General features: G+C 41.3%; 1 protein-coding gene across 6 annotated transcripts in view; it reads right to left on the bottom strand.

Moving 5' to 3' along the window:
• The window catches only part of ralgapa2 (Ral GTPase activating protein catalytic subunit alpha 2), a 110564-nt gene that overhangs the window by 70039 nt on the left and 27928 nt on the right, over window positions 1–12597 (bottom strand). For all 6 annotated transcript variants that reach the window (XR_007450846.1, XR_007450847.1, XM_049595357.1 and 3 more), the window contains exons 4-16: window positions 11291–11348; window positions 9585–9628; window positions 9276–9456; window positions 8982–9097; window positions 8317–8455; window positions 7389–7597; window positions 6372–6617; window positions 5955–6137; window positions 4821–4955; window positions 4198–4346; window positions 3978–4089; window positions 3371–3608; window positions 1040–1219 (exon numbers count right to left, since the gene is read on the bottom strand). Coding sequence is in view for 4 of the 6 variants with exons in the window: in XM_049595357.1 (XP_049451314.1) it covers window positions 1040–1219; window positions 3371–3608; window positions 3978–4089; window positions 4198–4346; window positions 4821–4955; window positions 5955–6137; window positions 6372–6617; window positions 7389–7597; window positions 8317–8455; window positions 8982–9097; window positions 9276–9456; window positions 9585–9628; window positions 11291–11348 (1990 nt within the window). In the remaining 2 variants the exon portion in view is untranslated. The remainder of the gene's footprint in view (window positions 1–1039; window positions 1220–3370; window positions 3609–3977; window positions 4090–4197; window positions 4347–4820; window positions 4956–5954; window positions 6138–6371; window positions 6618–7388; window positions 7598–8316; window positions 8456–8981; window positions 9098–9275; window positions 9457–9584; window positions 9629–11290; window positions 11349–12597) is intronic.

The raw sequence follows: 12597 nt of genomic DNA, 5'->3' as shown, positions 1-12597 counted from the left end.
TGCTTCCCATTTATGCATATTAATGAGCATTAATTACACTCTTAATGAAACTATCAAAAACCGCCGTGCAATTGATGTGTGGGCCCTCTCTTGAGGAGTAGGGAGGAGGGCTGCCGGGCCTTTGAAGATCAATGTGGGAGAAATCCAATTAGGCCAAAGAAAGGGAAGGGAATTTGAAGCGGTAGTGTTTAATGTCCATCTTTGCTTGCATGTAGATACAAATAAACAGAATAGGTGCATAAACATGCACATGAGACACATAATAGATGTGTCAGCACACACACACAAAGGCACACACACGTACACACCCCTTTTAAGACTTCATCCTTCAGGCACAAATACATCTGCTCCTAGCTCAACAAGCTCGTCATTTTAGAACGTTTGTGGTAATTGGGGAGGCGGAAGGCCAGGAAAGGAAAAGGGATCGTCTCTGTCTTTTATCCTCCACATTAAGATTCTGTCTAGACAAAATTAAGACGAGCAAGACAGGCACTGCAGCTAGTAACTACTCTACTGCCTCCCAGCTCAACTTATAATTAGCCTGCCACATTCCCATCAGATAAGGGGTGTTTGCCGTGTCTGAATTGAGCTAATGACAATGAGTGTCCAAAGCTGGCCTTTGACATGCCGTCGGGGGGGATTGTGCTGTATGCCTGCAATCGAGCTGACATGGAAACATGTTGACATTGGCCAGTGACATGTGAGGGGAAACAATGGGGGCCATCTGCTGGCCTCTTTGTCTTTGGTGGTGGGCCTTTCAACGACACCTGGGCTAGCGTACACATGGACCTGTCTGAAGGCTTTCACACGCAGTCAATACCTCTGATAAACCCTGTGGTCTGACGCTGTGCTCCGAAAGCTTATCAGTACAGTGTTGTTGGCCCACACAAAGCCAGAGGATTAATACAGCATGAATATAGAATACACACATATGGAGGGCCTTAAAGAAACTCCTTTGTAGCATATTTTTACCTGCTTTGATGGTATAGTAATACACAGCTAATACAATAATGTTATCACTGACATCACAAGCACTTACCGGAGGCCTTCTGTCGGACGTTGTTACGGGCCTTCTCAACACCAGGAGCTCCTGACGTAGTGGCGGAGCGAATCCTCATGGGTTCCTGAACTCCCGGCCCGCTCTGCTCCCCTTGGTTCCTCCAGCTCAGTGAGAAGGAACGTGCCACTGCCGCTGCCTTCTGAGAGTCCTGGATCACACCTGACATTCAGAGAACAACATTTGCTGAGTAATGAGGTGTCAGTGTGTACATTCCTTTATTAACAACTGCGGTTATTTGTATGGTAGATCTTAAAGAACAGGTTCTTTGAATCCTAACACCCCACATACTGCTGCTGTGGCTGTCAACATCAGTGTCCGCCCATTTCCTTAACCTTGCATGTGGTTTGGGTATCTGAACTAGCATGAGGTAATTGTCAAGTGCACACTTCAAACCATGATGCGTACGATTTGACCATTTCAGACTTTGGCAACCACCAGTGGTAATATTAAAATAGACATTATGGAAGACAGCAGGGCATAGTGATGGATGGTGGCTGTGCAGTATATATGTTACAGGTGTTTAGCCAAAAGTCAAAAACCTAAAGGTATTCAGTTTACATGACACAAAACAGAAAAAGCCATGTATCTTTCAATAGGAAAACTGGAATAACAGAATTTTTTAGCTTTTTTAAAAGTGGAGACAGACAAGTTTTCAACACCATTTCCAAGTGGTATATAATTGTTGGCGCTGCTGTTGCAAAGACAAACGGATAGCTTTCCATTTTCCTCAGAGACTAACAACCACCACACTTTCCACAATACTTCGGTTATTTCGCTGTCCGCCATTTCCAGTCCTGGGGATAATAACTGCAAAGCACTTACACTGATATTGTAGCTAAGGGTTGTGAGTTGTGCCTATGCTTATGAAGGTAATAACAAGGAGGCTTTGTAGTCTGAACCAAGACGACCAACTCTTTATTGCTTCCCATATCTTAAATGGGAGCACATTACAGCCTTACTCCTTTTGTTCTTACCTTTCACAATAAAAGCCCTAGACATAGACGGCATCACTCAGAGCATTTCACTAAGAGGCAACTCAACACAATAGTTAAGCTTACAACACTCTTGTATAACTAGTCATAGCTACTGGGGAAAACAAAAGCTCTATCTTCTTCCTGTTTTGGTTGCGCAATGCTTGACTCATTTCCCTTTGCTGTAAATGGAGCCTTCATTTTTTTTAAAAGATATTTTTTGGCCGTTTTTGCCTTTAATCGATAGGACAGTTTAGTGTGAAGGGGGGAGAGAGAGGGGGAATGACATGCAGCAAAGGGCCACAGGCTGGAGTTGAACCCTGGCCGCTGCAGCAACAGCCTTGTACATGGGGCGCCTGCTCTATCCACTACACCACCATCGCCCCAAGCCTTCATTTTCCCGGGAGATAGTACCGGGTGGCAGACAGAATTGCATAGTGAAAGCGAAGCTTATAGGTAACCAATCTAAACACTGATGATGTCATTATTCTATAGCTATTACATTGTGCCTTGTGCGTGCACATTTACTTCACAATGACGAAATAACTTGTCTATCTCCAGTTTAATGACAGATTGTATCAATTCATTCATCAAATAGTTGTTAATTAATTTTGGTGATTGAATAATCAATCAAATGGCTAACTGTCAGCACTCACAGTTGTTTAAAAGGCTACATTCATTGAGCTGTGTTTTTTTTTCATCTACAGGAGCTGTATGTGACATGCAGAGCATTAATAAAACAGCTAACCACTAACAGCTATATAAAGATATAGTGGAGTAATGGCATCCTGAGCTGCGTGGGTTGTAATCTGAGTTTCTCTGTTCTTCGTTGTTGTATGCTGGACTGGTCATACGTGCATGTTAGTCCCTGTGTGTGTTCCCCATTGGCTAGCTTATTGCTGCTGTTATGCACTGCGCTCATGCTGCAGTTGCTGCTTATAATGCCATCCTGACCTACAGTGTCATTGCGGAAGCATAGCGTCCACCCTCTGGTTCCCCCAACGCCATTAGCTCTGTCAGCACTGTTGCCGTTCTAAGCACTATTTCTGCTGTTAGCACTGTTAGCTGCTAGCCACTAGCTAAGCCACCTCCATGATGAGAACTGTATGCAAAAAATTCCATAGATATACTCTGAATGCCGCATACAACTTCTTTATCAATTCAGAAAATCTGTTACACAAAAATCTGAACCAAATCTATACAAATGAGGTTTAATGCAATTTCTTAGACATTTAAAAGCTTCCCAATTAGAGAACAAAGTGAGTTTCAAACCTTTGTTCACACAAAGTCTAGCCATCCCAATCCTCAGTTTCCCCCTCCCACCAGTCCTCCCCCTCACCACGTCCTCGCTGCTTCTTCTCCTTCTGTTCGCTGAGTTTGTCCAGAGGCAGGCTGGCCATGTCCAGGCCATAAACCGAGCGTGCCAGGACAGCCGTCAGCGAGTCCATGATGCTGGCCCACTCTGTCACCAGCTCCTCCCAGCAGGTAAGAGAGGACAGCACTGCCAGCAGCTCGTCCCATAGCTCCCGGGAAATAAATACGCACAGGTTGGCTCGCACCCACGCCACAATGATGGTCTGAATGCGAGATGAGATGGGGGAAAGATGAATTAGCATGGACAGACAGGGTTGCAGCTCTGAATTTCACCCGCTGATAAGATGTGACAACAGAATTCTGAAAATGATACATCTTATTTGGTTTAGTGTCTCTTTGCCTATTTGTCAACAACCAATCCATCCAAGACACACACACACTCATACCCAGCACATAAAAGGTACCTGAACAACAACTCATGGATGTTATTCATAAAGGAAATTGCACAAAATTATGTACATTCATTATTCTGTAATTACAGTGCAGAGAGCAGGTATGACAACAAACACTATATATAAATGTGTGCTAAACACCATATATAAATGTAATCCAAGCACCAACTGTAGACATACCCTAAAAAGTATAGATGCTAAACTTTCAGCAAAGTTGTCTTTTCTTTGGTTTTCCTGTGGCCTCTTCATCACTGCCTCAGTGACTCTTAGCAGTACCTGCAGCATCTGCTCCCTGCAGAACACAAAGAGTAAATCAGAACATTGTCAAAAAAAATAGGTGAAGTGATAAAGAATCATCAAATAAAATCAAATTTCATGTGTATCTTCATATCGTACTGACCATGTCTGTGTATTCATCGTGTGCTCCATGATCATGTGCCGGTAGATGCTGAGAACACCCTTGCACACCTCCACCTGGTTATCCAGGAGTTTAGCTACATCCTGGCATGGCTCCAGCAGGAAAACATTGGATGAGTTGGTCAGGAACACCTACACATATAAGGGCATTATGACACATTAAGGTCAAGCAAACAGCAGTATAAAGTCATCCATACATCCTTTTTCTGTAACCGCTATCCTCTTAAAGGTTACAGGCTGCTGGAGCCGATCCCAGCTGAGAGGCAGGGTACACCCTGAACAGGTCGCCAGACTATCACATGGCTGACACATAGAGAAAGACAACCATTCACACTCACATTTACACCTACAGGCAATTTAAAGTCACCAATTAACCTGCATGTCTTTGGACTGTGGGAGGAAGCCAGAAAACATGGATAAAACCAACAAAACAACAACATGAGGCCATGAACATGCAAACTCAACACAGAAGGGCTGCAGCAGTCAGCAGGTTCAAACCTAAAACTCTCCACCATGCTGCCCACAAAGACATACAGTACATATTTCTGATTCTAATCACTGAATACTGTGATTCGAGATAAAGCTAAACTGAGCATGGAGACAGACCTGTAGTGTGGGCTGGATACCAGCCTTGACATCCCTGTTCTGCTCCTCTGTGAGAAAGCCGCGACTGATGGCGCTGCTGAACGAATAAGTCCTCCCCCAGCTGGATGACCGTCTGTGGCCGTGACTCTCTATCATCTGGTAGAAAAAAAGCAGACCAGTCAACTGGTCAGTAGACATAAGCTAATATATTTTGACAAAGGCTGTAAAGAACACTTGAAGCTTCATTTGAAATGTTGACATTCAAATTCGAATGCTGTGCTTCTGTTTTTTTCTTCTGTCTATTTATTCTATGTAAACCTGGTATTTCTGCACAACTGCAGATAAAGATTAGGCTACATAAATTGTATTAGTATAAAACTATTTGTAGATTGAGATTCCAGTGGCAGCTGCCTAAGATTGTTTCTGACTCATGTGCCCCAAAAATGTTCAATAACTCCAAGGCATTGTAAAGTCTAAGAGCCAACATTTATTGAAAAAAGATGTAATCATTTTCAAAACTCATATATTTTTATCTAATGAAATATTCTGCTTCACATATTTGTTGGCTTTTAGCCATTCCAAAACAAGTACATGTACATGTACATGTACATGTACATGTAGGTATATATGTATGTACAAATTGTTGACTAACTGACAACTTATATTCATTACATGTTGATCTAATAAAGAAATAATTACTAATTTAATCTGATGAATTGTTATTCGATTTGAGATTTTTTTTGTTCAAGGATTTAAAAATTTCTTTTTAAGGTGATGACATCATAAAATATGACAACAAACATTTAAAGCTTCATTCGAAAATCTCAATGGAAGCTTCCAATGTACAAAAATGACAGGCGGTAAAACCCTAATTTAGATAGCTACTATAACTACGATAGAAAAAACCTTATATGTTTGTAAAGATAAACATTATATGGTCATAACTTGTCTATTTATGAGACCCCCATAGTGTGGATGTTTTAGCTTATGACGTGAGGAACAGGTGAGTGTGTCATGTCAGTGGAACTGGAGTTAGAATCACACACATTTTAATAAATACATTTAAAATATATTTCAAACTGTTACAAAAGTAAAACTCATATGTATGCTATGCTAAAATGTACATTATTTGGTTGCCTGTATCAGGGGTTTTACCTGTGTGTGCATGCTGTTAGTCTCTGTGCTGAGTATCTGTTCAGAGCGTTGATCAACCTCATCTTCCTGTGTAGTTGTCTCAGGCTCTGTCATGAAGCTGGGCTTCTCCTGCAGTATCCACTTCCTGTATACTTTGATCACCTTCCTGGTTGCTGATGCCTCGCAAGATGGTAGCAGGAAGGCCTTAGGAGGAGGAACATGGACTTTTAATTTGAAGTGTTACAGTATTATAGGTGTTTTGGTGGTGGGAGTGATCTCTAAGTAATGTTAACAAATGGCCAGCAGAGGGCAACATAGTACATGTTATCACAGTGTAACCATCCAGTCTGAATTCTTATTAGAATACTGAATGATAACTACACATGCAATGAAATTCATTTGTAAACATGAAATAAAGAAATGGTGACCCCACTGTACCTGGTGGAAGACCTCGTTGACAAAATTCACATTGTCTCTGGTGGACAGCAGGATGGCATGCACCATGTCATAGACATAGCGGTGCTCCTCCTCGATGCTACACAAGCTGGAATCACTGTGCCGTCGATCTGACAGCGTGCTGCTGTTGGAGTGGCTCTTCTCAGGCTCCCCCGCAGGCCCGTTCGGATCCCCATCTGATGTCTTATCCTTCTCCTTCTCCTGGCTGCTACTGCCTGCAGTGACAGTCTGGGTAACCACAGAGACACAGTGAAAAATGAGCGTCCCTGAGTATGCTGTCGGGCTGCTTCGGCAAAGTTAAATAATGGAATGCCAGAGTCTCATTAAGTAGAAATTCTATAGTTGATCAGTTGTGTTTTCAGGACATTTCTACAAGGAATCAGATTACTGCAGTGGTCATAACTGAAAAATGATTTTCAACATTCATGCAATCATAATAATAGTAATTTTGCATTGTAGCCCCCTCTTTCTCTCCCCATGATAACTGTCACTCTTTATATTTACCACGCCCAAAAACAAATACACAAAATTGCAGTATTGTGCATAAATAACACTGATAAATAATACATGTTAAACACTGAGAGACTTCCATGAGTCTTGCTGGTCACGATTTACCGGGACTGCAGGGGGCTGTGAACAGTGATGTTGGAATTTTATGTGTTATCTGATTTTGGAGGCCTGCTTGTGTATCGGCTCGAAAAAAACACCCAATATATTTTTGTGAGCAAGTATTCTACAGGTTTGCAACTGTCATAACATCCATTCATATACTGACTTAACAGCAGATCCTGTCTGCATCTGCACTCTTCTTAATGTACTTGCCGCAATATATTTGCCCAATATTTCACTGCAAATACATGACAGTGTATATTTCACAACTTTAACAAATAATGTGTACTCTAATACTTTAAAGGAGTTTGCATAAGAACATAATACTGCAACTACCTCGCCGCAGCCTACCTCTTCCATCCTCACTGACTGTAAGACTCTCATGCTTACCTGGATGAGTTTGGGAATGACTTCTGTGCCATTCTTGGCGCTCTGCGCTGCAGCAACACTGCTGACATACTTCTTCTCCAGGAAGAAGGTTACAAGCCAGGTGATGAAGGCCACTCGGGGTGCCAGGTACTGGTCCCTGGTGCAGAAGGTGCTCTCATTGTTCCGCGTCACTGGCACATACAAGGGTTTTGGTCTGTGGTGGGGGAGGTCTAATTGACCGATACAGCGAGACGAAGAGTAAAGGATGGTGACAGGGGGAGAAAGAAAAAAACAGGACAAAGGGAGAAAAGCGAGAGGAAGACAAAGAGCAAGAGATTAAACATCACATAAGGAATACCAACCATGTTATGCTAGCCTCTCAGGAAGGGGGCTAAATAATGCTCCAGAGATAAGCTAAATTTTGGTGAGGGAAAAACAGCATTGCCATTTTCACAAAGGTCCCTTGACCTCTCACCTCAAGAAATCTGAATGAAAATGGGTTCTGTGGGTACCCACGAGTCTCCCCTTTACAGATATGTCCACTTTATGTTAGTCCCAGGGCATAAACTACGCACTTTTTTGTGTGCAGTATTTTTCAGATCCCTTGCCCCCCCTCCCAAAAAAAAGACAAATGTGTCTTCAGTATGAGTCTCACAGGGTTAATTACATGCTGCTATTTTGTCACTTCAGCCACACTGTTGTAGCAGTGCAGCACTGATTTGAAATAAATAAATCTAAAAGTTAGATCATGAAGTAGATTTCTTCGCATTCATTTGATTAATTTCATTTGATTTGAATAATTTTTTGTAAAAAATTATGTATATAAATATACGTGTGTGTGTGTGTATCTATAAATAGAGAGAGACAGAGATACAGAGAGATTCTTGCCCTTGAGCAAATGTTGCTGCCGACCCCTGATACACAGTATATATAATGTATGCTACCTTACCTAATAAAGGCTTGTAGAGATTTGTAAGCTTGGTGAAGGAGGGGAATAGATGTGGAAGGTAGTACTTCTTGAACAGGCTGAAGAGAAACCTGAAGCCAGTGTCCTGGTTCTCTTTGTTCCTCCATTCTAAACTGGATGCCTGGTAGACAGAGCACAAAAGACAAGGTCAGACTACAGGGAGAGAAGATGGTTCCAGCATCACTCAGAAAGCGACAGTACATTGTTTGCAACACAATACTTTGAAGGCTTCTTTAACAAATGGTACACAAAAAGGAAAATGGCGTGGGGTAGGTACACAGAAGATTCACAGACTCAAACTTTACACACTTAACACTGATATTGTATTTAGTTTTTCATGTTACTGTCATCAAGACAGGGATAACAAACGGAGTACTCATGTCAGTATCATGATCACGAAAACACATACGCTGTGGAGTATTATTCATATACAGGCGATGTCTTTTTGGCATGATAACCATTGTTTGTGCAGATAGTCTTTCTTTTTATGTATGAATGGGTAGATGTGTAATGCAGTGTAAAAGCACTTTAAACAGTGGAAAGACTAGAAAGGCATTATACAAATGCAAACTGTTTACCATGATAACCACATTGAAGCCAATAATAAGGCTAGATTGCATGTCTTTCCTGACATAATTAAATATTACCTGGATGACCATGTACTTGAGCAGGGTTTCAAGGATGTAACAGGTCTGGTCATCTGCAACCTTTTCTCCCACAACAGCCGGAACCAGCGGGGTAATCTCCTCAGGCACCACCTTAGCTGCTCAAGTCAACAGATACAAAGGGCTGAGGTAAGTGTAGGAAAGCGAGAGCTCCCCACTAAAAAAGAACCCACGCAATCTGATAACAGTTTGACCTCAGTGACCCCCCCCCTCATCACAACACATGCTCTGCAAATGTCATTTTAAATTCACACAGGTAGAAACATTCATATTCACCATCAGGAGGGTTGGAGAAAGGGTTGTAAATGATGGTGTCGAGGGTACAGGGCCCTCTGGTGGAGGGCACAGCAGGGAAACCTGGCACCAGACAGGCAAAGATAAGGAACTGCTCCTCAGCACAGTTGTCCCTCAGGGCCTGCAGCCACAGCAGGAAGAGACGAATCCCCTCACAGCGGATCTGAACAGGAGGTTATTGGGACACATTAACAGATACACAAACAATTAGTACCGCAGTGCGTTATGCGGCTGGAAGATGGCGATTTTTCATATTCATGTGGCAATAACAACAATAAAAACAGCACTTACCTTGAATGAATTTCCAGTGTGTAGAAGCTTTTTCAGAATAGAACCTGGAACAAAGAAATAAAAGTGCAACTGTCAGAAACTTTTGCCATCCAAATATTCAACAGAAATATGCTATACAACAAGCACACATAACAAATGACACAAAGCTGACAGGGAGGGACCTGCTTGTCATCTCCACTGAGACAAATTGACCTTGATGGTTGGTCTTGACAAACTAGTGGGAAAGGTGGCAAGGCTTCACATTTTCCTGATGAAAATTAACATCAGTCGGGAGCGACAAGCATTCATGAAGGCAATCTTGTTCCGCTGTAATCAAATGAGACATTGCTCTGATTGCTAAATACCTTGGGCGGATACGGTCTGTGTGTGTGATTTAGGACATACTCTCTTGACAGCATGCAGACAGCGCTGTTCTTATGAGGTCTCTGTGGGATGTGAAGAAATGGCGGCTAGTTCTTACAGGGATTTTAAGTTTAGGATTAAGGATGAAATTGGGATTATGTTAGGGCAAAAGTTAAGACACTCCAGAGGTGTGCTCAAGTTTTGACCAACAAGGTCCTTAACTGGGATTTGACACAGATATATTACGGTGGCAGCCATGAAGAGAAGTTATTTTAAAAGTGTAGCAAAGCTGATGTGTTTGCATGTAAGAGTGTGAGTTTACAAGTGTGTTTGTCTGGTTTGACAGTTCTCCTCTCATCAGGTTCATAAAAAACATTTCTGTGTTGCAGACAAATAAAAAATCCTTCCCAAGGTCTTCGGATTTGATCAGAAAGAATTAAAAGTAAGCAAACTGAATATGATAAAAGGAGTAAGAATTTTCTTTGAGCTTTGAATCGTCTACATTCAATGTCTGGGACCTTGCAATCCTCAGCTAAAAAGGACAAAACCCACTAAAGTCATTAACATCATTCCTGACCACCGCGAGGAATTTGTCCCAGGGCACTGAAATGCTGCAATGCGACTGGACACGGTGTGATAAAAAAAAAAAACATTATATGAGAGAAAAAGTTCAATTCAACTAAAACTCAGGTATGTCAAGAAGCTATCCATCCACCGCCGCACATTCTTCAAAGCTGAAGTACACAGTGAAAGCACAGCATCTTGACCAGTGACACATGAGCTGATGGGCGCCAAGGAAAATTCTATGCGAGTTCAAGAAAAAGCCAAGAGGCAAACTTAAAAGCCAAGAGGCAGCCTTAAGCCTGTGATGATTTGTTGTCCAATGACTGACAAAATAGGGCATTTGTCTGGGGCATCCAACCCGAGATGAGTCTTGATATTTGGAATTACAAGCCTAAGGGGGGAAGGCCAATCTACGTCAGTGATCTAGACCTAGACTGTTTAGCTGCCAATGGCTGACAAACAACAGTTATAATTGGGGTTATCGCTTCTTGCAAGGGTTTTCCTTTTTTGTGTGGGACTGAAATCATGGCAGCATAATTCAATTACTTATTTGCATTTCAAATGAAGTGCTCATTTGCATTTCCCATTTACATCCCCTTCTAAGACTAATTATTTTCTCTTCATTATAAAAGGCTTAGGCATGGTTGTGGTGACCATTTTCTGTCCTAAAGTGTATCTTAGAGGTTACAGAAGCATAAGGAGGAAAGACACATGCACAGTATATAAAACTACCTGTGAGGAGCAGCAGAGGGACAAAGCTTAGCATTTCAGGTAGTGCCAAGATTTTATATGATACATACCTATACTGTGAAACTGCCATCGGTTGTAGATCTTCTCAGGCAGGTGTTGTAGAATTTTCTTATGAAAAAACAAAAAAAATTATGATTAGGTTCAGTTAAAGTTTGGCACCTTCCATCAATAACATAGCGTCATGGCTGCATTAGGTTGTACAGTTGGGTCTTTTCCCTTCACCATTCCCATAATACATGAGAAATTAAATAATGACTAGCTCCTGGCTTTATCCTGAAGAATACATTTTCTTTTAGGGCTAGAAAAATTAGTTGATTTTTCAATTAGTCAATCAAAAGAAAATTCATTTTATGTTAAAATAAATTAAGTCATTGGTTTCAAGCTTTAAAATGTAAATATTTTCTGGTTTCTTGGTCCTATGTGATAGCAATTGGATTTTGGACTGACAAAGCTAGACATCTGAGGAACCCACCTTGGGCTCTCAGAACCTGATGGACATTTTTAATCAGTTGCTGAAATTTCACAGACCAAACAATTAACTGATTTATCACAGAAATAATCCGAAGATTAATCAATAATGGAAAAAACAGATAATTCCACCAAACTGGAATTTCCAACATCGATACAGTGCTTTGTAAAATTGTAAAATATTCAATACCATTTTCGATATCAATGGGAAACTTGCCATTGAGGACAGACAATTTGAATTTTTTATTAAAAGATGAACATTAAAATGCTACAACATGACTATGAGGATGAGCAAGAAAGTGCAGCTGGTACCGGTGTATCAATGTTGCAGAAAATGAGTGCTGAACCATTTCAAATACTCACAAGATATTTATTGAAAAATCAATATTTATGACAAAACTACATCAGTAATGTGAATATAGCGACAAGTGGATAAAGGCAAATTATAGAACAGTAGAGCAGTCTGGTAAGTTCGGAAAATGACATCACTTTACTGTAATGCAGCCTTTAAAACCAGGCAGAGACATTTACGATTTACGATATCCAACATTTAAGAAGATGACTAGTCTCATTTTACAATATCTAATAATAGCAATATCTTGCTGAGCCCTAGCTGCAATTGATCCTAAAAAAAAAGACAGAGAAAACCGCCTTTGGTTTGGTAAGTGGCCCTGTTTTGCCAAAGCAGTATACCCTAAAGGAATGCAGTGTCCCTGCCCTTTTCCTCTACTTGGCCTAGTCTGTCTGCAGATCCCTGTGACACAGGACAGCACTGAGAAATGTCATCACCTCGCCAACAACCGCTTTACAACTCAATTAGAGCGCCCTAACCTTTCAGCAGCCTATCATTATTCTTGAATGCAGCGACAGGTTAACTGGGTCCCTTTGG

This window comes from Epinephelus fuscoguttatus, linkage group LG14, assembly GCF_011397635.1.
Source record: "Epinephelus fuscoguttatus linkage group LG14, E.fuscoguttatus.final_Chr_v1".
NCBI classification, from domain to species: domain Eukaryota; kingdom Metazoa; phylum Chordata; class Actinopteri; order Perciformes; family Serranidae; genus Epinephelus; species Epinephelus fuscoguttatus.
Note: the sequence above shows the minus strand (reverse complement) of the source record. Positions and strands in the feature narration are given on the sequence as shown.